This window comes from Sorex araneus, chromosome 3 (assembly GCF_027595985.1).
Source record: "Sorex araneus isolate mSorAra2 chromosome 3, mSorAra2.pri, whole genome shotgun sequence".
NCBI classification, from domain to species: Eukaryota; Metazoa; Chordata; class Mammalia; order Eulipotyphla; family Soricidae; genus Sorex; species Sorex araneus.
In genome coordinates this window covers 129,687,283-129,714,694 of record NC_073304.1, presented here as the reverse complement: position 1 = coordinate 129,714,694, position 27,412 = coordinate 129,687,283, and the positions used below count along the sequence as shown (strand labels likewise).

Here is a 27,412-nt window from a genome sequence, read left to right as displayed (position 1 = left end):
TAGGTTTTTTCCTTGTCTTATAGTAGCCCTTTGAGTCCTTCTTTTAAATTTGGTCTTGAGTCTATGAAGTTGCTGAGCTGTTGCTTCTCCGTGAAATAGTGTATGGTTCCTTCAAGTTTAACTGAGAGTTTAGCCAGGTAAAGTATTCTTGGTGAGGCATTCATTTCATTAAGTTTTTTCACTATATCCCACCATTGTCTTCGGGCTTGGAAGGTTTCTTCTGATAGGTCTGCTGTGAATCTAAGGGGTGCTCCTTTGTATATGATCTCCTTCTTTGATCTTGCTGCTTGAAGTATTGTGTCTCTATCCATGGCATCCATCATTCTGACTATGATATACCTTGGGGATTTTTTATTTGGGTCCCTTTTAGCTGGCACCCTTGGGACTCCTTGGATCTGGATGTCCGAATTCTCTAGTTCTGGGAATTTCTTAGCAATGATGTCTTTAATTGTGTTTTTTTCATTGGGATTGGTTCCCTGTGGTTCTGGTACTCCATTGATTCTTATGTTGTTTCTCTTGAGGTCATCCTCTAGGACCCTAATTCGCTCTAGAGCCATTTTGAGGTCTTTTTCCATTATTTGTTGTAGCCTATATGCTTTCTGCAGCTCGTCTTCAAGCTCACTGATTCTGTCTTCAGCTGTAGTCATTCTACTTTTGAGGGCTCCTACTGAGTTTTTTATTTCATCTACGGATTCTTTTAATTGTGTGACTTCTGTTCATAGCTTTGAAATTTCTGCTCACATTTCTTCCTGGATTATCTTGGTGGACCGTTCCAATGCTGCATCCATACCCTCCCTTAATTTATTGGATGTTCTTTCCATAGTTGCTTTGAGTTTGTCAACCATCTTCACATTTCTTTTCTGAATTCTTTGTCTGAGAGGAGGTTGTATTTCTGGGAAATCGCTGCTAGGTTTGATGAGATCCTCCCTTCCATCTCTCCTGGTGTTGGGGATTTTCGCTGTTTCTTCATGTTGTTATGGGCTTTACTATCAGGCGCTCTCCTTAGCTTGAGAGGGGCCTCAACAGAAGATGTGGGGCTATGATCTTTTTACAAAGGACTTTATGTGTGCAGCTTGATGTGTTCACTGACAGCTTTTGTGAAATTAGGATAGGCTAGGCTAGTTGACTATTAACATATAGTGACTAAGATGACCAGGCTATTCTTCAGAGGAATAGATTCTATCAATTGTGGCCGAAGCACAATGCATGAGGTGGGAAAAATAACTGCGACCCCATATGTGGCCGCTGCTCCAGAAGAAGCCCACGCCCCTTTTGAGGCCACGCCCCCTGACATGTGGACATGCACCTGACAACCTGGTGGAGAGGGAGGGGTTAGGGCCACAGCAGGGTGACTGAGAGGCGCGAGAGGGGTCTGGGGGCTTTGGGCCCCAGACCGCAAATCAATCTCTTTTTGAACATTAACGTAAAAATATCTTGAAATTTTATTTAATATGTATTGATGTATGTTAATTTTAACAAGTCTTGGTTTTGAATATTTTTGGAAAGAAACAGACATGCATCATGGTTTACAAAAAAAAAGGTATAAGAAATCCAGATACTTCTGATCTAATCCATGATGACTCCAAGTTTGACTTCTTAGCCACATTACCACGTTTCTTCAGTTTGGACCTGTTTTTGTCTTTTTTTTTGTCCTTCCCTTCCCTTCCCTTCCCTTCCCTTCCCTTCCCTTCCCTTCCCTTCCCTTCCCTTCCCTTCCCTTCCCTTCCCTTCCCTTCCCTTCCCTTCCCTTCCCTTCCCTTCCCTTCCCTCCCGTCCCTTCTGCTTCCTTCCCCTCCCTTCCCTTCTCTTCCCCTCCCCTACACAATTTTGGGGATTATTAAAGTAACAATGGTATACTGTAAATGTTTATGGATTTCTCTGTGTGTGTGTGTGTGTGCCCCATACCAAGTCGTTCTCAGGGCTTACTCTTGGCTCTATGCTTGGAGATCCCTCCTGGCACTAATCACTGGATCATAAGAGATGTCAGGGATAGAATCTGGCTCAGGTACATGCTCTACCAATTTCCTCTTCAGCCCTCTGTAATTTTTTTATAACTCCATCTACCAGCAGTACTCGGTCTGAGTGAATGCCCACCAGCAAAGTTTAGGGCTGATAGGCTGATAGGATATTGCCCACTGAGTCCACAATGCATGGCCCTTGCCTTTTTTTTTTTTTTTTTGCTTTATGGGTCACACCTGGCAATGCACAGGGGTTACTCCTGGTTCTGCATTCAGGAATCAACCCTGGCGGTGCTCAGAGGACCATATGGGATGCTGGGAATTGAACCTGGGTCAGCCGCATGCAAGGCAAACGCCCTACCTGCTGTACTATTGCTCCAGCCCCTGGAACTTGCCTTCTTAATTAATTTTTTTAGCTTTTTTACACAACTAAAAATATATGTGTGAAGCTAAATAAATTTTAGGCAACCATATTCCGTTTTATTTTGTTGTGGTATGTTGTATTAGACAGAATTGAGCTTTACTACATAATCTGTTCACCCCCTCCTATATTCCCAATACAAATTTGGAAGGCTATTTTTGGTTAAACCAATAAATAATTCTTATGTGCTGTGATTTTTTTGCTGTTACTTACAAGAACTATATTATATACTTTTTGGCATTGTGAGCCAAGAAATACATTGTGACTGTTTTTGTACACCCTTCTTATAATGGCCTCTTTTCGTAAGTATTTGCAAGAATCCCTTATCCAGGGCCAGAGATATTAGTGCATTGATAAGGAACTTATCTTGCACTTGGCCAGCCCCAATTCAATTTTTGGCACCATATATGGTCCCCCTAGCAAGAGTGATCCCTAAGCAAAGGACCATGACGAAGCCCTGGGCACTTTCAGATGTGGCCCCAAAACAAAAACGAAGAAAATATGATATATATGATATATTTTATTTAATTTTATTAGTGAGTCCCTTATTTTTGCAAATTCTAAATTTTAAAGTGTTCATCTCTCACCAGCTTTCACATGTGATTGTTCATATTCAGTCCCAACCTCCTGCTTTGTGATGTCACGGAGTTTGGGACTTAGCTTCATCCTGCACAACAGGTTGGGCTCAGGGACATGATTATTGGCTTTGCCTACATTTCACACTAAGTGAAGGAAGTTGTTTACTGCCAGTGGACTAGGGCTTTGCAGTAAGACAGTTGATCACAGCCCTAAAGGGCCAGAGCTGGAATTACTTAGGTTGGAATCCACTTCTCTCATTTGTACACCAGGCCACATTAGGAAGTCAAGTCTATTCACCTCATAAACCCCTTTCAAACACTCATAAAAAGACGACCTTCTAGAATTGCCAACATACAAGAGTGTGGTTCCACACAGAGTATAGAATCCTGACTCTAGGAAATTTTCTCTTCACATCAGCTAATATTATTACCAAGGATGATGTCTTCAAAGGGCTTCTTTTTTTATTATTTATTTATTTTTAATTAGTGAGTGACAGTGAGGGTACAGTTACATATTCACACCTTTTTGTGCTTGTTTTTCCCTTATGCAATGTTTAAGAGCCCATCCCTCCACCAGTGTCCATTCTCCACCACCAACGAACCCAGTATCCCTCCCACCCCCCAATCCCATCCCCCCACCCCACCCCACCTCTGTGGCGGGGCATTCCAATTTGATATCTCTCTCTCCTTTTGGGTGTTGTGGTTTGCAATAGGGGTATTGAGTGGTCATCCCAGATAGAGAAGGGAACACCAAGTAATATGTGATTGGAGATCCTGCGTGGGAAGGGAGGTGCGTGCTGAAAGTAGACTAGAGACTCAAAGGGCTTCTTTTAATACCTGATTGCTTAGTTGTTCTAAATGTTTCAAAAGCCAGACATTACTTGAATTATTAGGTATGAATTTCCTTCAGTCTCTTCTAAGATACCCCCCTACACACAATACACACACACACACACACACACACACACTCACACACAACCCAGAGTAATCAAAACCATCCATTCAAGTTCTTATAAAATCCAAACTTTATAAGAAACTCTAAGATTTAGGAATTCTGGGAGTCCATTTACTATCTTCCTCTAGAAAGTAACCACATTAGATAATAAAGACCTTGAGAAATCCCACATAGGAAGTTATTATACACCATTGTTCCTCGAGTTTATCTGAGACACTACCCCCACCTCCTCACCTTACAAATATTTAACTTTTGAGAGCTGCTATTGCCAGGAATGCATGCTTAGTCCAGCTGTTAAGTGAACACTCACATGTGCCTTTAATTAGGAAACATTAGGAAAACATTAGGAAAAACATCAGGAAACATTAGACATTCATCTTGGAATACCTCATTTAGAAACCTGTTGCAACATTTTTATATAGAAAGATATCCACCAAATTGTTCTAGAAGCAGACTTTCTGGAGTTCAAGATGCTAAGCTACAGAAGCCTTAATTTTATTGGCTCAGGGAGAGTCTCAGAAATTTTCTGGGACAGACACATGAGGACCCAAGAAACCTTCAGAATCTTATAGCTGCTTATTTGAACTCAGCATTCCCACCACATCAGATCTCCAGGAGAAAAACGTTCCTTAAGAAAGAAGGGGCAGAGAAGAACAGTATTAAAAGGTATGTTCTGGCCAGTAATGCATTGCCCAGGCATTACAAACATGTCTTTTGAGATTCTGAGACTAGCTTTGCAGTTTCTAATCTGGGCTCTTAAGTTTTTATGTCTTCTTTGTAAAATGGAGCTAAGATAACTGTTCTTATGTAGGAAAAGAGTTTACATACCAAGCGGCAAACCCTTTTTCTTAGAAAAGCCTGTTCCTAAGGGTGGCCCTTGGCTGATTTCTCTGGGAACTTGGATCCCAGACCAGTTCCCACCACTTGCTGATAAGAATGGATCACTCTGTACCAACAGTTTATGCAAACAGCATGGCTTAATCGGAGCCCGGCTTTCCCTTTGGAATCTTTTTTTTTTTTTTGCCCATGAAATTGGCATAGGGTTCCTGCATGACCAGTAGCAAATAAAATCATAGGCACTGAATATCTAATGAGCTTGTCTGGTACATAAAATTTCACAAGTGATGTCAGTTTCAGAGCTAGAGGAGTGAATCTGGACCCTGGCAGTCTGCACCAGCTCTCCCCTGTGCCCCGGTGCCTTTCCCTTCGCTGATTTTGCTTTCACCGTAATAAACCTCAGTGCAGAGTGTTACTGAGTGTCCTGGGAGCCTCCTAGTGAATTACCAAACCTGAAGGTGGTCTTGGAGATTCAGAACATGGCATGATTGGGAGTGGCTGAGAACCAGGCCCACTGTACACTAAACACTGCCATGGACGGGCGCATTGGGGAGAAACAGCTGTGGAGCAGATCTTCATTTCTCTACCGTGTCCCTCTGCCCCTCGGTGGAATAAAGCACTGGACCTCTTCCTTTGTCACTCACAAGACTATAGGAATCAATGGAATTTTTCTGTTTTTTTCTTTATTGATTTTGGGCCTGAATCATGCCTGAGAGTGCTTAGGAGTTTCTCTGTGCTTGGTCTTGCTCCCAGCAGTGTTCAGGGGAACCATGTGATACAAGGGATCAAACTCTGGCCTCCCACAGGCAAAGCATATATATGCTCAGCCCCCTTGAGCTGCTTTTCTGACCTGAAGCAGAATTTCAGTAGAAAGTGAAGGGACGAGAGAAGAGGAAAGCAAGGAAAGAATGTGAGAACTCTGTGAGAGTCTGCAAGACCTTGACTCCAGGGGCTATTCCCTAAAGTTTGGGTAGTTTTTGATCATCAGTGGATATTTATTTTCCTTTTAGTTTTTTTGATTTTTTTTTTGTGCCACACCTAGGAGTGCTCAAGGGCTAGTCAGCCGTGCACTCAGTATGGCTGTGCACTCAGGAATCACTCTTGGCGATGCTCAGGGTCTCAGGGATCAAACCTTGGTTGGCCATGTGGAAGGCAGTTACTCTCTGTGCTGTACTATCTCCCCAACTCCCAGCGAGTATTTCTTAAGTACTGATGTGTGCCAACTCTGGCAAATAGTGATGGGCATGCATGGAGCATTCCTTTCATAGTGGGAGATTACATCCTAATAAAGAAAACTTTGCATGTAATTAATTTGCAGTAAGTGGACAACTGCTGTGAAGAATGTGTACATGCAAGGGTGAAGAATGTGCACATTTGAGTAACTCATTGATTCAACTGAGTAACCCATTGATTCAATTGAGTAACTCATTGATTCAATTTTGAAGGCTGGGATAGGCCCCTCCAACCAGGCAACATTGAAGCCAAAAATTAATCTTTTACAATAATATTATAGTGAGCAATTATTCACCAAGTCATTCAGATTATCTTGTTCTGTGATAAATTCAGAAAGAAAAAGCATCCCCATGATCACAGACAAGAGGTTTCCTACGAGAAATGCAATTCAGGTTATCATACCTTTCTTTTTAGGACCTGAAGCACATAGTATCTCTTCTACACTATTTTATGGAGGTGTCACAATCCCAGTATGTTTTACTGAAGGAATCTGCATCTCTTCAAACAGCTAAATTAAATTGTACCAAATTGGAAATGTGCATAGTGAAAGTGATTCTTCTCCTTTTCCCCACCTCCCTGATTTCCTGCAGGCACTGCCTGTCAATTACATACTTTCCCAGAGGGATATGTCATACCCATAGCACTTACTTTCTAAGCATTTTATAACTGTTTATTGAATCCTAATAATTTTATGTAGTGAATGTAATCATTAAATATATCTGTATATACATTTAGTATTTTTTCATAAAAATGTTTTCAATTTTATTTACATACCAAACTTTTATTCTTTTTATAAAACTCTATTGCTATTGCTAATGGAAAATTATTGAACAGTTCCCAAAAAGTATTTAACAAATGTTAGCCATTACTGAGTTTTTTATTAGAAAGCAATTCTTTTTTTTTTGAGGGGGAGAGTTTCAGTCATTTAATTTTCCAACACCTACACTACTACTTTATGATGCTTCTCCCTGTTCTCTCAACAGCTTCTGCTTTGTTAACGTCCTGTAACAAACAAGTACAAAATCTCAGTGGCTTCATCGCTAATAATTTTTGTTTTGCACACAATGACTGAAGTTCAGCTGGGGCTTGGTTGATCTTGGCTCCAAACTAGAAATTAGATATCCGTTTCATGCATCTGCCTTTATAGGATCTTCAAGAGGGATCTCCTTGCTAAGTGGCAGGATCACAAGAAGAAAAGTGGAAATACATAAGGTTCTGCAAACCTCCATGCTGAACACTGTCTTTTCCATCTAAAGTTCATGGTCAAAGCAAATCATACAGGAACTGCATGTGCCAGATGCAAGGAGATGATGGCACCAAGAAAGGAAATGGAATTGTTCATCTGCACCACCTCAGAATCTAGGTTGCCGGGTTGCAGCTGGAACTTAGAGGAATAACCAAAAGTGATAAATAAATATGAATTGTAACCATCCCTTGTTCTTCTGCTGGCAAGACACTTCTTTTCTGTTTGCTTCTCAGGTTTTGGCACCATGTTTGGGAAGAAAAAGAAAAAGATTGAAATATCGGGCCCATCCAACTTTGAACACAGGGTTCATACGGGGTTTGATCCTCAAGAACAGAAGTTTACAGGCCTTCCCCAGCAGTGGCATAGCCTGTTGGCAGACACAGCCAACAGGCCGAAGCCCATGGTGGACCCTTCATGCATCACACCCATCCAGCTGGCTCCCATGAAGGTAGGGCGAGGATTCTGTCTGTGAGTGGGCTTAAGAAGCATGACCTCATACATAAAGTATGAAGTGTATACGCATGAATTGTATATACATGAAGTGTGCCATCTTTTTTTTTCTTTTTGGGTAACACCTGGCGATGCACAGGGGTTACTCCTGGCTCTGCACTCAGGAATTACTCCTGGCGGTGTATGGGATGCTGGGAATCGAACCGGGGTCGGCTGCGTTCAAGGAAAACGCCCTACCCGCTGTGCTATCACTCCAGCCCCGAAGTGTGCCATCTTTGTGGGCAATCTATAAAGTACCTAAACCATGTATTTGTAATTAAATATTCATAGATTAGCCATAAATATTCTTGACCACCTATAGCAAACTGTAGCTCATGAAAAGAAAGCAGATGTGTGAAATCTTTTAAAAATCAAACACAAAATGCAACCTCACAATGAGAATTTATTTATTCCTTACGTGGTGGTTGTGGGCCAGGAGATAGTATAATAGTTTGTGTGCATGCCTCTGGCCTGAATTCCATTCCTGGCATCCACATGGTCCTCCACGCATTGCTGGGTGCAGCAATGGAGGGTCCTAAGCAACACCATGGTGCCTGGGTATCCCCCATACTACAGAGCTGAAGCAGCATCACCTCCCTGGGTCTTGCATCAAACCACTAGTGAAATCAAGACTCAACAGTGGGGTCCCCAGGCCTCTTGAACACTGCTCATGATGTTCTTACAAAAAAAATCAAATTAAATGGTTAAAAAATAATTAATCAAATGGTGCCACTACAATGAAGAGTATTGTCCAATCTTTCTGGTTGATAGTGACTTTTTTCCAATCCCAAGGATTCATTTTCTTATCTTTGAGTGTACTTTTTAATGAGAAAACTCTAGAAAGTAGCAGTCTTAGCTAAAGTAGTTTTTGCTGTCATCTAGCTAAAGGCCAACGGCAGGTTTACCTTTATTTAAGAGTGTGTTTATTATTGGGTAAGGAGGGAGCATTATTTATCTCACCATGGCTTGTCAGTTATCCAGGCCCTGCAAGGTTCTTAAAGGCCCTGGAGGAGGAAACCTCCTTTTTAGTGATAAGCCACTAAATGCTGTGAGTGTCGGGTGTAAGGGTGCCTTGTGGTCCTCCTATTCGATGGACTTTTACTATCCCCTCGAACAGAATGTATTAGCCCCACTGAGAGTTAGAAAGGAACTCCTACTGAGTCTATGGCTTCCTAGCCCTGAAACAAGCAGTCTGCAGGAAGTGAAACTGATAAGAACCCTTACATCTAGTGTGTGTAATCACTGGGAGGCAAGGGAGCTCAGCGACTCTCTCTCTCCACCTTCATTCAGTGGTCTTGCACCACTATCCCACCCGGGATGGCTGATGCCATGGGCAGATGAAGGAAGAAATGAGGCCGCCAGGCTGGTAGATGGTCAGTTGCCGTTTATTCCATTCTCCCCGCATGCCTGTTTTAATGTCCCTAAACTCCCCAGTCTAATCTCACATGGCCCCTCATTCTTTTCCCATCCCTCCTGCTCATCTCTCTGCACTCCCACTCTAGTCTCTCACCAACTCCCCGTATTGAGGGTAGCACAATCAACATATCAAAAGCCCTTCCTGTTTGCCTATCAGGCGCAAGGGCAAAATACCACTTAGGGGTGTTTCTCCTATCCTTAGTTCAATAACTTAATTAACATCTTAATTCTACTTCTTAATATTAGTTATTTTGTATGGACACAGTAAGAGATACATTGAGTTTGTAGGGTAGTTCTCCTGGGGACATCTTGCTACAAATCTCAGACCACAGTATTCAGGCCAGATTAATCTTTCCTAACCCTAGCAGGGTCCGAATCTAGATATTACTTTTTGGATCATGATAGAATTTGCCTATGACCATGCTCTTAATAGTTAAGTATTATGGTGCTTTGGCCAGGCCCATTTCAATACCAGGGTAGCCCACAGTTTGCCCTGGGTCCATCCAGTCCTTTGTGGGGACCCTGTTTTTGGGGTGCTAGAAAGTAAGGGCAACTGAGGCTTAAGTCAAGAGAACAGATGCCCAGGAGTGAATATTATTCGAAACTAATTAACTCCCAAGTTACAAGCATTAACTATCTTCCTGTGTCTATACAAAAAGGACATTGCTCTGAATTAACTATGCAAAGGACTTAAGAAGAAGAGAAAAGCAATGTTTACAAGTTATCAGAGTCTGATTAGGAGATAAAGCTGATTAACTAGTTGGGGAAGCAGAGCACAAAGAAAGATGTTACAAATAAACACAGATGAATGGAAGCACTGTGATGGGAGTAACCCAGTAAACCTAAGCTCTTGTCACAAGGCAGAAAGGACAAACCCAATGTTATCCTACAGTAGTGGGCAAGTGACTAAAAATATATTTTAAGTATAGATCCAAACCTGAATTTCTGCATGGGCAACCTCAGGCACAGTTTTGCCTGTAAGAAGTAAAGAAAACAGACAAGAAAGGACAAAATAATACACAATTAGGCTGAATATCCCTCCAGTAAAAAAGCTTTTTCAATTAAAGGACACCCAAGAAATTTTAACCTCATGCTTTCTCCATACTCCTTTAAATTGAGCTTTTTTTTTTCTCTCCAAATCAGTGAGTACAATTAGTTCTGTCAGCATATTTTACACGAAATGTGTTGTCTGAAAAATCTTGTTTATTTCATTATTCTCTTAAAAATCATGTAAGAAGTTCAAGGGTCTGATGTATGCCATGCAGTTTGGATGATGCCACTTTGGGGATATTTTCTCCTTGAAGAAATCTTTCCATTTTCTTGAGGACAACATAATGTAGAATATAGCTACGGAGAGTCTGAGTAGACTTTGAAGAATCTATGAATGAAATTATGATTGACTAGAACTATGCAAATGTAAAGTCACCATGGAAAGGTTATTTAAAGAGAAGAAGAAAATTCTAATTGGTGAAGGTGTCCTTTAAATAGGTCAAGGAGGGGCTGGAATGATACTACAATGAGTAGGGCATTTGCCTTGCATCTGGTCAGCCTGGGTTGGATACCTGGCACCACATATGGCTCCCAAGCACCACCAGAAGTGCTCCCTAAATGCAAAGCCAGGAGCAAACTTTTAGCTCCACCAGGTATGCCCCCTCCCACCAAAAAAAAAAAAAAGAGGACAAAGAAGACAGTTGACTGCATTGATCCTCATATGGTTCCCTGAATATTGCTATGGGTCACTTCTGAGTACAGAGCTAGGGATGGCTACTGAGTACCACGTGTGGGAATTGCCTAAGCCCAATATCCCCCCAAAAAGACAAATAAAAATGAGCAAAGGCATCAAACCATCAAAATCATTAGTGGAAGACATGTGACAATGCCTGAATTTGTAGCGAAGAGCCAATTCTTTTTTTTTTATTATTATTAGTTTATTTTTAATTAGTGAGTCAACGTGAGGGTACAGTTACAGATTTATACATTTTTGTGCTCATGTTTCCCCCATACAAAGTTCGATAACCCATCCCTTCACCAGTGCCCATTCTCCACCACCAGTAAACCCAGCATCCCTCCCCCCCTCCCCAGTCCCATCTCCCCCCACCCCACACTGCCACTATGGCAGGGTCTTCCCTTTCGTTCTCTCTCTCTGATTAGGTGTTGTGGTTTGCAATAAAGGTGTTGAGTGTGAAGAGCCAATTCTTTGCTATGTTCAGTATGCATCAAGCAGGCTGATTCTGGGTAGAAATATGAGCCAGGGATTCAACCCCAGACCTTACATATGCAAAGGATGGTCCCTACTTGCTTTAAGCCATATTCCTTGTCCTTACTATTATAAGAGTATATTGGGACCAAAAAACCATGAGAGCCTTAGTCACTGGATTGATGTCAATTTTGGTTATCTGTGGCTCTTACACATGCCCCTCATATACTACCTATGCATGTTGAATATTTGAGGGCTTTTATTCCTTCTGAAAACACTTTTCTCCTTGCCTATAATATTTGAAGATAATATTCTATCAATTTTAGTGTCCTGGGACCTAGTTGCTGTAATTCCTACGCTTATACTCATATCCTGGGCTGGAGTGATAGCACAGTAGGTAGGGTGTTTGCCTTGCACGCGGTAGACCCAAGTTCGATTCCTCCACCCCTCTCAGAGAGCCCAGCAAGCTACTAAGAGTATCCCGCCCACACGGCAGAGCCTGGCAAGCTACCCGTGGCATATTCGATATGCCAAAACCAATAACAACAAATCTCACAATGGAGATGTTACTGGTGCCCACTCGAGCAAATCGATGAGCAATAGGACGACAGTGCTACAGTGCTATACTCCTATCCTATTTTCTAATTTAGACTCTAATTTAATAGAATTAAATTATTTCTATCATTCGTCTATCTTTTCAAGTTTGAAAATTCATTAAGTACTCCATGGCTGTACTGACTGAATTTGCATCATCTTTTTCTTCTTTGGTATTTTGTCATTGTCTGAAACCAAAGCTCTCTCCTCTTTGTTTTCCTCTTGCTCCTGACCACTGCATTAAAATCCAGTCTACTGGGCCAGGGAGATAGTTCAAAGGGCTTGAGTATATGCCAGCACCATGAGTATATGCCAGCACCACCTCATTGGGCCCTAATGTTGAGTCATGCAGCCCACACAATCAGATTAAGTGTCACTGAGAATGCTCCAAGACTCTCTGAAGAGATGCAAATTCTCAGTCTAGATACCCCATTCTTGAAGATTCACACCACTGTTTTGTTTTCCATGCACTCATAGTTTAAGAGGGAAAGCTCTTTGAAGAATAATTCCTTCTAAATCTTCTATAATTCTCAGCCTTTCTTCCAATCTCTTGGCTTATAATGTTGTATGTAGGAATTCAAGTTTCAGGGTTTCCATAGGATTCATGCAGTCTTTTACTATTTGTCTTTTCAAAGTTGTTTTTCTAAGAGGGAGCATTTCCTGCCTTTTTCTGGCATGTCCATCATCTCCTTTGACCTAAGTTGAATTTTATAGGGATTTTAGCATTCCTGATGAGCTCTTCCATGAGGGTGAGAAAGATTCAGAGAGACAGTTTCTCTTAGAACCCACAGAGGCCTTCTGAGAGTTGTCACTGAGGAGTTGGATTAAGTGGCTGCCAGGCTCTCAGTGAGTGAGAGATGGAGCAGTTCTGAGGGCTGAGAGCCACTCCGTCTGGGCCTGTCTCGCTCCCAGGCCTGCTTTGTGGCTGGAAACCTGACGCATCTCACTGACATCGTGGGCTGGATAGATTCTTTCATTTGCACCTCAGGTTTTTCCTCTGTGTTCTCCCTTAAAGCCCTCAGACTCCCTTTAAATCAACATGGGTAGGGGCTGGGCCAATAGCACAGCGGGTAGGGCGTTTGCCTTGCACGCGGCTCACCCGGGTTCGAATCCCAGCATCCCATATGGTCCCCTGAGCACCGCCAGGGGTAATTCCTGAGTGCAAAGCCAGGAGTAACCCCTGTGCATTGCCAGGTGTGACGCAAAAAGAAAAAAAATAAAATAAAATAAAAATAATAAATCAACATGGGTAAAAGAAATAAATCACTGTATCACTGTATCACTGTCATCCTGTTGCTCATCAATTTGCTCCAGCGGGCACCAGTAACATCTCCATTGTGAGACTTGTTGTTACTGTTTTTGGCATATCAAATACGCCACGGGGGGAGCTTGCCAGGCTCTGCCGTGCGGGTGGGATACTTATTGTAGCTTGCTGGGCTCTCTGAGAGAGGGACAGAGGAATCAAACCCAGGTCAGCCTCGTGCAAGGCAAACACTCTAAGTGCTGTGCTATTGCTCCAGCCTGAAATAAATAAATAAATAAATAAATAAATAAATAAATAAATAAATAAATAAAATCAATGTGGGTTACCTCCTGCTTTTTTCAAAATCTCCTGCAATGCAATGTTGATAATATGGCATCTTTCTTACAAAATGATGTTCAGTGACCTGAGGTTCACCAGGCAGACACCTGGAACTATAAACCAGAGGTCCCAGAAGCCATCACGTTAAGTATCAGTCCAAGATCTGCTCAATACAAATTAGCTGGCTTCAGAAAGACACCAGCATAATTATTTAAACAGAAGATTCTTCAGCAGATTCCAAACCAAGAGTGCTAATATTTCTGCAAATGTGAAGGTCAGGTCTTAATTGTGTAGGGAGCTTAACTATGAATAGAACATACTCTATTTATACTTATTCAATTAATGTTAAGCAATTTTTAAGAAAAATAGTATTCATTGCCTACTCTTAAATGAATTTTATCAAATTGTATTAGGCATTTAGATATTAGCCAAAATTTGAAAATATGAAAAATTATGGGTTAAATATATCAGATTTTTCTTCCTTTTAATTTTCTCACACACTGCTGTACTCAGGACTTACTCCTTTACTCTGTGCTCCTCCTGGATCAGCCCTGGATCAGCTTGGGTGACCACATGTGGTTCTGGGGATTGAACCTGTGTGTGCCATGTGCAAGGCAAGTGCCTTAACAGCTATACTATCTCTCTGACCCTGTATCAAATTTCTTGTTAGTGTTTAAACCCTATGTACCTGAACAGTAGTAGATGCTTTATACAAAAAATGGTAGTAAAAATTATAAAGACCCATAAAATATCATTTTATAAAATGTATTTTATGTAAATATATAAGTTCTTATAAAGTGTTGATAATATGGTATTAACCCAGTTCCTCATTTTAATATGTGTGGATTGTCATTTTCAGATTACAGTGCAGCATTTATGTGTGTGTGAGGCTGGGGGGGAGGAGGAGTGGTATGCCAGGGATCAAACCTAGAGCTTCAAACATACAGAGCTGGGCTTTACCATCAAAGACACATCCTTGCACTTAATTTTTTAAAGTTTATGTGTGTCTCTGTGGGTTACCATAAGTCTTATCAAATTAAAAGATGAAAGAATAATACTACCTCCAACAAGCTTTTTGCTACTCAGTAAGTAGGACCTGAAGACATTATATTGTCCTCATTGAGAATTATGGCAGTGATGTTACTTTGGGTTTTGTTTGTTTGTTTGTTTTCTCTAAGTTTGTTTTCTTCTGTGTACCCAGAATTGCTAACTTTGAGCTGATTCTTGGATCTGTATCTTTTCAAAGATGCAGGAGGGGACAGAGAGATGGTGTAGTTCCTGCCTTACACACTGCCGACCTCTATTTAGTCCCCTGTACCACATATATATGGGCCCTTGAGCATGGAGTCATATATAAGTCCCCAGCACCAAGTGTGGGCCAGAAAACTGGAAAAATAAAAAATGACTAAAATACCCAGTGTGCAGAAAACCTGGTAGGAACTTATTCATTCCCTTAAGAGGTTTATTGAATGCTCACTCTTCCAGGCATACGAGGGGGTTACCCAAGTGAACAGGACTGCCAGGTCCCTGATCTGGAGAGCTCATTCACGCAGACAGAGTATAATCCTGTTACTAATAAACCAAGAATTGGAATATCAATGAACATGATAAAGAAATTAAATCATCACATTAAGGTGAAGTAACTGTAGATGGGGGAGATCTCTGTGGCCCTTGAGGAGAGTGCCGTAAATGTGCTCCTTAACCTCTCTCTCCCTCCTGGAGCCAGAAGAAGCCCATGGAAGAGGAGAGAGATTGACAAGCAGAAGGAAGAACTGGTGAAGGGGCTGGAGTGATAGCTCAGTGAGGAGAGCACTTGCCTTGCACGTAGCCCACCTAGGTTCAATCTCTGGCATCTATGGTCATCCGAGCACAGCCAAGAGTGATCCCTGAGTGAGGAGTCAGGAGAAAGCCCTAGGCAGAGCCAGGTGTATTCCCCCCAGAAAAAGAAAACAAAGCAAAACAAAATAAGACAGGAAGAACTAGTGCAAAGATCTTGCAGTAGTAGCAAGCTTAAGGAGTTGGAAGGAATAATACCCCTTGGGATGGGAACAGAGTGGACTAGATAAAAGGTAGGAAATGTTGTCAGACAGGAAGAAATAAGAGCTGAGTCAGGTGGATTTTTGTAAACCATGCTCTGGAATTTGATTTGACTACACCACTGTTTCTTCATTTTTTTATATGGGTCCACAAAAGGACCTATACAGCTATGGGTCCTTTTGACTTTGTTTTCCTTCTGTAGCCCCCCTGCCCTACCAGGGCTCCCTGGTCTTCTTCTGTGTTATTCCATTAACATGAATTTTACCTGTGGGCCCCAAGGGTGAGTTTCATGGCCCCCAGTTGAGAAACGCTGGACTACAACCCCAAGCATGAGCCACATAGGTAATAGACCAAGAAACTTTTGCTGTAAATGACAAAATGAGTTAAATTATTTAATAAACAGATCCAGGGAGTGGATAAGTAGTACAAGGGTTAGCGTGCTTGCCTTGCATGTGGCTTGAGCCCAACTCAGTGTAAAGAAATTACCCTATTCACTGTAGTATCACTTCAGTCCCTATTGTTTGTTTTTTTTTAAGTAAATACAGCTATAAAAAGATACCTACTGACTGGGCTGGAGTGATAGCACAGCGGTTAGGGTGTTTGCCTTGCATGCAGACAACCCGGGTTTGATTCCCAGCATCCCATATGGTCCCCTGAGCACCGCCAGGGTTAATTCCTGAATGCAAAGCCAGGAGTAACCCCTGAGCATCGCCAGGTGTGACCCAAAAAAGAAAAAAAAAAAGAAAAGAAACCTACTGGGCAGATCACCTCCATTTAAAACTTCATATATAGAACATCACTGTGAAAGGCCCATGCAGCGTGTCCTTTATGTTGATTAGAACTGAGACTCCAATTGCCCTACCTTGCCCCACTTTCTCCTAAAAGAGTTAGGTAGTAATCCTGGGTAAAATTTCTCTCTAATATTTCTGTGCTTGCAAAACCAGTGAGGACAGAAGATTTGGGCCTTCAGAACTCCATCGGTGCCGATCACTTTGTGAAACCTCTCCTTTGGGCCTCCTCAGCCCTCCTACTGCCTCGGAGGCTAAGAAAGCACAACACAGCAAGAGCAGACCCCACATCCCCCCACATGCCTGACTTCAGGAGACTGGGGAAAAGGCGAGGAGTGGATAAACCCAAGCCCAAGCCAGATTTATTCTAGATCTTCAGCTCTATGATCCATACAGATGTGGAAATTTCTGAAAAGCAGTTTTATTTGTAATTTTTTAGATTTTGTTTGTTTGAAAGAGGGGGGCTAGGTTTTAGTCACAGGCAGAGATGCTGGTGGTCATCAGGGGGACTTATGTGGTGCCTGGTACTGAAAACAGTTCTCTGTTGTGTCAATGAGGTCAGTATTTCACTCACATGCTCTGCAATGCACACCCCCCAGTGCCCCCCCACACACACACATCAACCACTCTGAGAATTCTCTTTTTTATGGTGATATTTCTCTTAAGTCCCTTAATATTTCTTTTTAAATTTTGAACAGGAAATGAGAAATTTTCCCCAAATCTGTTCCAGGAACAGGCATGTTGGAAAGCAAGCACTGAATCTGTAGTTGTTTGAAATTTTTGCCAAAATATCCCAGGAAGCAGGCCTGTCCAAATTCCAGAATATTCTTACCAATAATTGACAAAACACTTCACATTGAATACCATGCAGTAGTCTCATAACAACCCAAGAATAGTCTTGTCACTGTCACTGTCATCCCGTTGCTCATTGATTTGTTCAAGCGGGCACCAGTAACATCTCTCATTGAGAGACTTATTGTTACTGTTTTTGGCATATCTAATGTCTTAACCCAAAGAAAACTTGATTCGACGTCATTAATTAATTTCTCTAAATCCACCTACTTTCTCAGAAGAATCTAGATCTAATATCAGAGACCAGTTGCATTGGGTTACTTTCTCTCCTCTTCCATATCTTTTTTTCCTAAAGGGCTGATAATTACTTCTAGCTCCAAAATACTTGCTTTTTATGAAAGGATGACAGGAGAAAAAAAATTGCAAGGAGAGAACCGTATCTTGCAGACCGTTGAATAAAATTTTGTTAATTCTCAACAGAATAAATTTTCTGGTTTCCTTTTGGGAGTACAAGAATGATAGATTGGCTGAGAGACTATTGGAAGTAAAAGAAAAAAAGGGGGGGAGTCAATATTGCAATGGAACTTGTCAGAGATCTAGCATGAACCCTGAGCAAGCATGGCTTATGTTGCATGGATCCTTGACACATTCCACCCTTGGAGGACTAAATTATTAAACTATTTCCTTATTCTTCTTATCTTGGTCTTCTGGGAGACTGGCCCCCATTCCTCATCCCCATCTTTCAAATTGCGCTTACGTATATGACTTGCTTGGGCCCATGAGAATGATGAGAACAAAATCTTGAAATGCACAGCTGAGATATGGTTATTATACTTTTGCCATCACCATGAGGAGGAAGTACCCAAAGTAGAGTGACTCCCCAGAAAGAACAGCACTGGTGCAAAGACACACCTGCCACGCTACATCCCTACAGCTTGAAGAAATTATTCCAGCCCCAAGCTCATTGTTTGGTCCTACTATAGTGTGGTTTATTATGCAGATTTATTGGACAATGGGCTGATACACTAACGCCTTTAGCTTCCATGTCAGCTTTTCAACTGGTGATATTTTCTTTGTCTTCTAAGTGAGGGAATAAAGGCTTATCCAGTTAAAGAATTTATTGTACAACCTATGGGGAGTAACTAGATGGGGTCCCAGGTTCACAGTCCACTGCAGTTATGACTCAAAAATTTATGTCTGTAACCATCAAGCCACTCTGCTGCCTGGTGATGTGGATCCTGTATAAATAATAGTGTCATACAAACAAACAACATTTTGCTTGGCCTTCCATTCCATCTAATTGCGTGTAACAGTTGAGATCTGGGTAGGTAAAGAGATTTCTCAAGATCATAGAGCAAGCAAATGTCAGAAATCAGATAATACACCTTTGTCTATGGTATGTTTCTAATTCAAATAGTTAGAAAGCCTAGATTCAAACCTGATGAGGAAATGCAATGATTTCAGGGGTGGGAAAGTAGGGCAAGTGGAGGTGGAAGGTGTTGAGTAGAAGACCCTTGACCCCAGAGTATAGAAGAAGGAAAGAAATCAAGTGACAGGGGTTGGAGGGGGCGCTGGGGGAGGGCTGAAGAAGAGATAGAAGAGAAGCAACAAGGGCCAGGGGTCAAGGGGATTCAGTACATTGGTGGTGTTAAGGAAAGATAGAGTTAAATATCCAAGCCACGGAGTCAACAAGACTGAAATCATAAGTCTCAAACTTTAACAACCAAACTTAAAAAGGAGCCTGTCAAGATGGCAGGCCGGGGGCAGGCTGGGGGCAGGCTGGGGGGAGAGGTAGGAGAAAATCTGGGAACACTGGTGGAGGGAAGTTGACACTGGTGGTGGGATTGGTGATAGAATTTTGTATGTCTAAAACTCAATTATGAGTAATTTTGTAAACCACAATGCTTTAATGAAACTGATTTTAAATTGTAAAAGAAAGCCTAGATGCAACTCCAAAAACTCTCATTCACATGAAAAACTATAACTTTTCATTAAAACTGCCTTATGATTCTATTTTCTTGGCGTAGAGTACTCGGAATCCTTTGCAGAATCTTTGACTAGGCATGTAATTCACACTGTCTTCTCAAGGGAATTTGGTAGAATATTTAAACAGGAAATGTCAAGGAAAGTGTGCACCAAGCAAATGTTCAGATGCATGCTGTTCATTCTCTCCAGGAGGGCCTCAGCTGATGATATTTGAGGTTAAACCTCAACCCTTCAGATCACAAGAGTCTCTCAAACTTCTGCTGGTTCCCCATTGTGTGATCAGTTTTGAACTCCTGAACTCATCAGATAACGATGGTTATGCTTTGATAACCAGGAAATCTATATAATGAGAGATGATATTCTCAGGGCTGCAGAATTTGCCCTAGTTCTCTCTTGACAGTAGTGACCTAACTGAAAAGAATCCTTCTAAATCAAAAGTAGGAAAACGAGCAACTGTGTGACTCCTACACATGCTTGAACTTGAAAGATTTAATTTTATCTCTCAGCATCGTCTGGAAATTGGGGCACTAATATGACAGCTCTAGGCTTCATTGGTGGCACTGTCGGTTGTATCATTTTTATTGTTTTGATGTGCAATTTAAAATAAGAACAATATGTTGTTGAATATCTTTGATAATGTTGTTTATTCATGCTCGATGATTTTCAAAAGAACAATCACTGTAAAACTGATGGGATGCTACTTACTATGACCTATAAGGTTAAATTTTCCACTAGAAAAGCCAAGATGACATTAGGCTACATTTATACAGCCTATTGGCAAGAGACAGTCCAGGGGGTATATATGTGCCTTGCAAGCACCCAACTTCAGTTTGATCCCTGTCACCCCATGGTCTCCAGGTGCAATCCTGGAGATCCCAATCACCGCCAAGTGTCTCCGGAATAATTTCCAGAGCCAGATGGCCTGAGCATCCCCATGGCCTTGTATTGAATTTCTAGCCCTGTAGACCAAGAATTGCAAGTGGGACCCCAGGGCCTCCTGAGCACCAGTTGGGAGACTCAAAATAACAACAGAAGACATATCTTGGTTCTCTCACCGTTAAACTAAGGTGCAATCTGGATGGAGTCCAGGACAGCAAAACTGGGGCCTCTGCTCAAAGTCTCAGAACACTGCCCTCAGGAGGTGAGATGGGCTTCAATGCCATCTGGAGACTGGATCAGGAAAGCATTCACTTCCAGCCTTGTTTAGGTTGTTGGCAGAACTCATTTACTCGCAGCTGTAGAGCTCCTGGTAACTTGCTTCTTCAAGGTCAGCTGGAGAGTGGAGCTTCTCTGCCTGGAGTCCCGTGAATGCAGGGCACTGGCTCTAGGAAACCGTTAAACTAAGGTGCAATCAGTTTCCAAAATGGACTCGAATGTTCAAGTCACTTTTATAAAATGGTATAGTATTTGCATATAACCTATGCACATCTTCCCCTCTTCATTTGAAGTCATATTTTATTACTTACTGCTATATGGTTGCTCTATTATTTAGTGAATAGGGACCAAAAAATGATACAGACGCATTCATTGTACGCTAGCTACTTAATACATGTTTATCACTCATGGGTGATTCCATCTGAAGATGCAGAACCCACAGATATAGAAGGTCAACTGCTTATCAGAACATAATTACAAGATGCTATTCCAACACTATTGCTTTATCATGGAACATAGCCATGAGTGTGCTAACTGGTCACCCTGGCCATGTTCAAATGGTTAGAAACAAGTCGCAAGTCATAATCCAGGAAAGTGGATTATGCAAAGGCATGACTACTAGAAGGCTAGAATTATTGAGGATATTTTTGGCCTGTCTGCCCAGTCCTCCATGTCCCTCTCCTGTGAAATTATTTTTGCTCTTGCCTAGGATTCTCCAAGTCTCAGATTCCATTACAGTATCATCTCGAAGCTAACTCTGAATCAGATGTGGATATAGCAGCTGGGTGTGTTCAATTAAGTACCGCTACTGACAGTTCCCCTCCAGCTACAGACTTTCTCTTATAAGAAAGAAAATGTCTCTACCAGAGAGACAAACATCTGCACCCAACACCCTTTCCCCATACGTGGCTAGCAGGGGAAAGATAATCACTGCGGCTTTCTTGTTCAAAGCAGGAGAAAGAGAAGGTCAAAAGGAGTAAGTGACCCATATGTGTTGTGAAATTCAGTCTAGTAACTTTTGGTTAGATTTCAGGGCTTGGGGGATGATCTTGGCTCTGCCTCTGGGTTCTTTGTGGCACCCTCCTTCCCCGGGAGACATTTCTTGCCAGCAATTGCAACCATGCGGTTGCATAGCTGCTATCTGCTGCAGATAGAGTTGGGCATGCGGTGTGGGGAGTTCTTCGGTAATACCGTCCTCTCTCCTTACAAGCTAACAGATTTCTTATTGAAGTCACTGGTCAAGAACTTTGTAGATACTGCATGAATTTCACTGTGGTTCATTCCAGGAGATAAAAGCTATATCTGTAGGGGCTGGAGCAATAGCACAGCGGGTAGGGTGTTTGCCTTGCACGCGGCCAACTCGAGTTCGATTCCCAGCATCCCATATGGTCCCCTAAGCACCGCCAGGGGTGATTCCTGAGTGCAGAGCCAGTAGTAACCCCTGTGCATTGCCAGGTGTGACCCAAAAAGAAAAGAAAAAGCTATATCTGTAGGTATTTTAAGATAAACACTCCAGGGACTGGAGAGTTGTTATAGTGGGTAAGGCACATCCTTTGCATGCAGCTGATGTTGGGTCCAGTCGTCAGTACCCCATATAGACCACTGAGCACAGAGCCAGGAGTAAGCCCTGAACACAGCCTGTGTGGACCCACAAACCAAAAAGCAATCTCAGGCTGAGATGGCTGAAGGACAATGCTCTTAAGCTTCCTGGGAGTACCCTGATTTTCTTTCTTACAGGGAGAAATACAGGGAGTACATCCTGTATTTCTTTCTTTCTTTCACTATGAGATACAGTTACAGAGTTACAAACTTCATGATTACATTTCAATCAAACAATGTTAGAGTACCCATCCCTCCACCAGTGCCCATTCTCCACCACCAATGTTCTCAGTGTCCCTCCTGCCACCCCCACCCCTCCCCACCCCCTGCCTCTGTGGCAGACACATTCCTTCTTACTCTCTCTCTCCTTTTGGGTTTCATGCTTTGCAACATAGGCACTAAGAAGCCATCGTGTTTGGTCCATAGTCTACTACTTTCAGCACGCATCTACCATCCCGAGAGATCCCTCCAACCTAAGCGAAATGAGTCAGAAGAGAGGGACAGACACAGAATGACTGCACACATTTGTGGAATATAAAGTAACATAATATGTTGAATAATACTTTGCTGCTCCCGCAGGGAGCTTAAGGTTTATTGAGCCACTCCTACAACAGTACAACTGAGGCACAACTAATAATCCTATATTGCTTTTCTGTTTCCTTTATGTCATTTGTATGGTTTATTTAGCAATGTTCTTTTTGTATAGACACAGGTAAAGATAATTGATGCTATTCTATGTAACATGAGAGTTAATTGACTCCAAAATAATATTTACTCCTGGGTATCCATATTTACTTGACTTAAGCTTCATTTGCCCTTAGTTCCTAGCACTCCAAGAGCAGGATCCCAACTAGGGACTGATGGGCCTAGGGCAAGCTCTGAGCCACCCTGGAATCTAAATGGGCCAGGCCAAGTGCCATAATACTTAACTATAAGTTAAGAGCATGGTCGTGGACAAACTCTGTCATGACCCAAAAGAGGTAATGAATAAGGACCCTGCTGGGGTTACGAAGACTAATCTGACCTGAGGACTGTGGTCTGGAATATATAGTGAGATGTCCTCAGGAAGAACCAAACTTTAAGCTTAATATCTATTACTGTGATCATACAAAATGACTTTGCTAAAAATATTATAAGAAGTAAATTTACTACAACTATTTAAGTGGATTACTAGCTGAGGAAAGAAGAAAGCAACATGCCTGGATGGAATCCCATCCATGAGCAGATCTACTAGTAATCTGGAGTAATCTCCTTAAATGAGATTTTGTTTTTGAGTTCATCTCCTGGAGATGAACTTCTCCTGGAGATGAACCTTACCTCTCTGTTGATTTGTTAATGCTCAACCCCACCTTTGTATCCCCACCCTACATGATTTCTATATAAACTATGCTGGAAGGGGCTTGGGGGGGTGACAAAGAGACAGTTACAAGGTGACAAGGTGACAAGTTTAAGAGGTTAGAAGGTTGGGAGAAGTCAGAAGATTACAAGGTCGGCATGGACAGAAGACAGAAACAGAGAAGAGCACAACAGTACACGTAGAAGCAGAGCACAAAGGAAGAAGATAGAAAGAGAGCAGTCCGTGAGGAGACTAGGATGATAGAACTCTGAAGACCGAGACTATGGTCATTACGACAACTATGACTGCACCATAAAGGGAGAGATAGAGAAAGACAACACCGGGGAGTCCACCCGTCACCCATCTTCCGCCTGGGAGGCTGCTCCTGGTCCACTGAACACCACCCTCGTGTCCTGCTTGTGCCTGGCCTGCACACGGGCCTGCCTTCGCCACAGCCCACCGTTCCTTACTTCTTATGTGTATCGCATGTTGAGTTGAGATTGAGTTGTGACAAAAAACTCAACAATAATAGAATAACACCTAAGGATAGTACAGATAGATAGTACAGCCAGGAGGATCACTCCATGACTTGGAAGCCTTCCTGTATTTCTTACAAAGCCCTTTTATCTAACTGTGAACTCTGAGTTTTGCTTTTTCTGAGGTTTTCTTTTCTTTGTTTTTTATTTTTCCTTTTTTGACCACACCTAGCAATGCTCTTACTCCTGGCTCTGCACTCAGAGATCACGCTTGGTAGGCTGTGGGACCATATGGGATGCTGGAGATCAAACCCAGGTCAGCCAACCTGCTATACTGTCACCCCAGCCCCTGAGTTGAAATGGAGTTATGCATGTGTTGACTTTTAGATAACTCTCCTTGACTGTTTTGATAACTCTCAAAATTAAGCAAACTGTGAGGGGCCAGTGCGGTAGTATAGCATGTCAGGCATTTTTCTTGCACCCAGCCTATTTGGGTTCAATCCCTGGCACCACATAGAGTCCCCAGAACCCATCCAGGAGTGATCCTCAGGAATAAGCCCTGCCTGAGCACAACTGCGCATGTTTCCCTTCTCCCTACCCTCCCACCCCCCCAAAAAAAAATAAGAATCAAAGCATAATATGAGTTGTAAGAAGTTGGTCAATTTTAAAATCTCAACAATGTCTTTCCCCCAGAACTTAAGGAAGGCTGTGGGCCACTCTTATCACCATGCACGGAAGCCAGAGACAGATTGTCCGTGTAACAGCATCTGTGACGTCAGCAGCCCCACACCACTGCTGCCACAGCTAGAAGCATGTTAGCTAGACCTTTGAGCTGCTGGGCTGAGAATGCCAAGTATCTGGAAACCCAAGGCCGATCTTGCTTCATAAATGAGGCAGGGGTGGGAAACAAGTTTTGGTTTTAGCTTGTAATAATGCTTTTGGGAAATGCTGTCTTCAAAAAATCTCAAAGCCCTAAAGTTAGAGTCCCCATTGGTGGAGCAGGAGGTCAGAGAGGTTACCTGAGTGCTATCAAGCCTTCCTCTAAAATGAAACACTCTGGAGCATTTAATAGATCTTTTTAATAGAAACAAATGTGGTATGTTGAGGAATAATTTTAATAATCTTTCATTTTCTTCTCTCTATGCATATAATACCTTTTGCCATCATCATATGAGCAAATAGATAAAATTATGGAGAAGAAATACATATCCCACCTCCATTGCCCATTGCTAAATGTTGTTATTTTAGAATACATACACAGATATACACCAGCAAGAATTATACTGATTACAGTGTTTGTGCAATTTTGATTTCATTTCTTTCACATAAACATAGGAGTTGCCAAATTTCTTGATTCACAGCCCTCCTAGTGTCTCAGTCATTTCATTATACACTCCTGAGGCAAAAAGAGCTATATAATCATTCCACTTATTAAGTAGTTTGATGTAGGATAACATTGGGTTTGTCCTTTTAGCCTTGCTGCAGGGAACTTAGTTTACTTTAAAGCAATGTCCTTTCTTTATGGACACAGGAAGACAGTTAATGTTATGCTTTATAACTTGGGAGCTGATTGACTCCAATAATATTTACTCCTGGGCATCTGCTTTCTCAACTCAGTTGCCCTTAGTTCCTAGCACCCCAAAAGCAGGGTCCTGATGTGGGAGGGAATGGACCCAGGGCAAGCTCTGATCTACTCTTGCATCGAAATGGGCCAGGCCAAAGCGCGACAGTACTCAACCATAAGTTGAGAGCATGGTCATAGACAAATGCTATCATGATCCAAAAGTAATGACAAGACTAGGACCCTGCTGGGGTTAGGAAGACTAACCTGGCCTGAGGACTGGTCTGGAATATATAGTGAGATATCCTCAGAAAGGACCAAACTTTAAGTTTGATATATCTCCTACTGTGCTCATACAGAATGACATTGCTAAAAATATTAAAAGTAGATTTAGATCTCCTAGTAATCTGAAGTAATCTCCTTAGATGAGATTTTGTTAATCTCCTGGAGGAGTGGTCTTACCCCTCTTTGTTGATTTGTTAATGTTCAACCCACCTTTGTGTCACCACCCTATGTGATTGCTATATAAACTAAGACTGTAAGTGAAGTGAGGGGGAAGACACAGAGGAGAAGACACAGAAGCAAGGGAGAAGACACAGAAGCAGGAGAGAAGAAACAGAACCAGAGAGAAAACACAGAAGCGAGAAGACACGGAAGCAGCAGAGATGACCAAGAAGCAAGAGAGAAGACACAGAAGCAGAGACAGAAAGAGGTAGGAAGAGACCAGAGGAGAGACTACAGAGACAGAGACAGAGACAGAGAGAGACAGAAGAGAGCACAGCCACAGCGGCACACACCGAAGCAGAGCACAAGGAGGAGCCATCCCAATCCGGTCCTTACACAGAGGCTCGACCGCACCAAACTTGAGCAGGGAGAGAGAGAGAGAGAGAGAGAGAGAGAGAGAGAGAGAGAGAGAGAGAGAGAGAGAGAACGCGAGAGAACGCACCACCCCAAGAGCCTGCAAACAACACACACATCATCATCCCCCTTCCGTCCCCGAGTTTTTGTATTTTTTACAGATGCAAACAGCTTGATAAGAATTTATGTCCCAACAACAAATGATTCATATAAATTGAAATGAAAAATCATTTTATATTATTTCTAAAGGTACACTTGCTGGAGGTGACACAATTTCAACTTCAGAAGCAGGTTGGATACTGCATTCTGATTTTCTCCCACACATTGATTTTTCCTACAGAACATTTTTTTGGCTTTTTTTCTTTTGCTTTTCTTTGGCTAAACATTTGCCCAGCTTAAGAGCTTTGTTTTTGGTGATGTCACCAAAGTCACGCCATCTGTGCAGTTCTAGGTAGTAGCTTGAACTGCCTTGAGTTCAAGTTACTACATAGTAACATATGTAGAAACATATGCTGTAACCTATGAAGTAGCTTGAACTACCCTGCTAATTTGTAAAGTGTCTGACAAAAGTTCGTATTGTTTTCTTTGGTGTTGTAAAATATTCTGCCATACCATCTGTGTTCAAGTTTGTCATTTGTCACCTTGGTGTACAGGTTGCCCCCTGCTATCTGAAAGTAGGATGTTTCAATTTTGCATGATTTGAATAACTTTGGGGATCCAACAATGCTCAAAATGTCCTCATATAAACTATTGTTAAGAAAAAGGAAAAAAACCTTGATGGCATTTAAAGATCTAAAAAAAAAAAAATCACCTGCCAAGTCACTAGGACATTTCAGTGTTGGTTGGAAGTAGAATTGGAACACTTTCCCTCCAGAAAGTGGGAGGAGCCTGTAGTTTTGGAACCATATACCTAATGAATCATTACATTATCTGCAACTTTATTTTTAACTGTCACTTTAGGGAAGATAAGAAACTGCCATGATCTGAAACATTCCTATTACTGGAAATTCTGTGTGCTAGCTTAGTTTTTGTTAATAATTTTATGGCTTCAGAGAGTCAGAAGTTCCAGTTTTTCATGTAAAAGTGGAATTTTTGTAATGCAGTTAGTTGCCCTACCTGTTTTTGCTTGATCTGCTTTCATTCTCACCTTACAGTTTCCGAGTTCAATTAGCCTAAAACAGTGGCAGCGAAAGTGAGCAGGTTCTTCTTCTAAACCCTTGATCATCATGATTTTGTCAGTGATTTAGTTTTTTAGAAACAATAAACCCAAAAGAGAAAACATTTTTTTTTTTTGCTTTTTGAGTCACAACTGGCAATG

At 41.9% G+C, this 27,412-nt stretch overlaps 1 protein-coding gene across 1 annotated transcript in view; it reads left to right on the top strand.

The window, feature by feature from the left end:
- Positions 1-27,412, top strand: part of PAK5 (p21 (RAC1) activated kinase 5) — a 334,226-nt gene that overhangs the window by 223,217 nt on the left and 83,597 nt on the right. The window contains exon 3 of the mRNA XM_004610926.2: positions 7,462-7,676. Within this exon, the coding sequence (XP_004610983.2) occupies positions 7,473-7,676 (204 nt within the window). The 5' untranslated portion in view covers positions 7,462-7,472. The remainder of the gene's footprint in view (positions 1-7,461; positions 7,677-27,412) is intronic.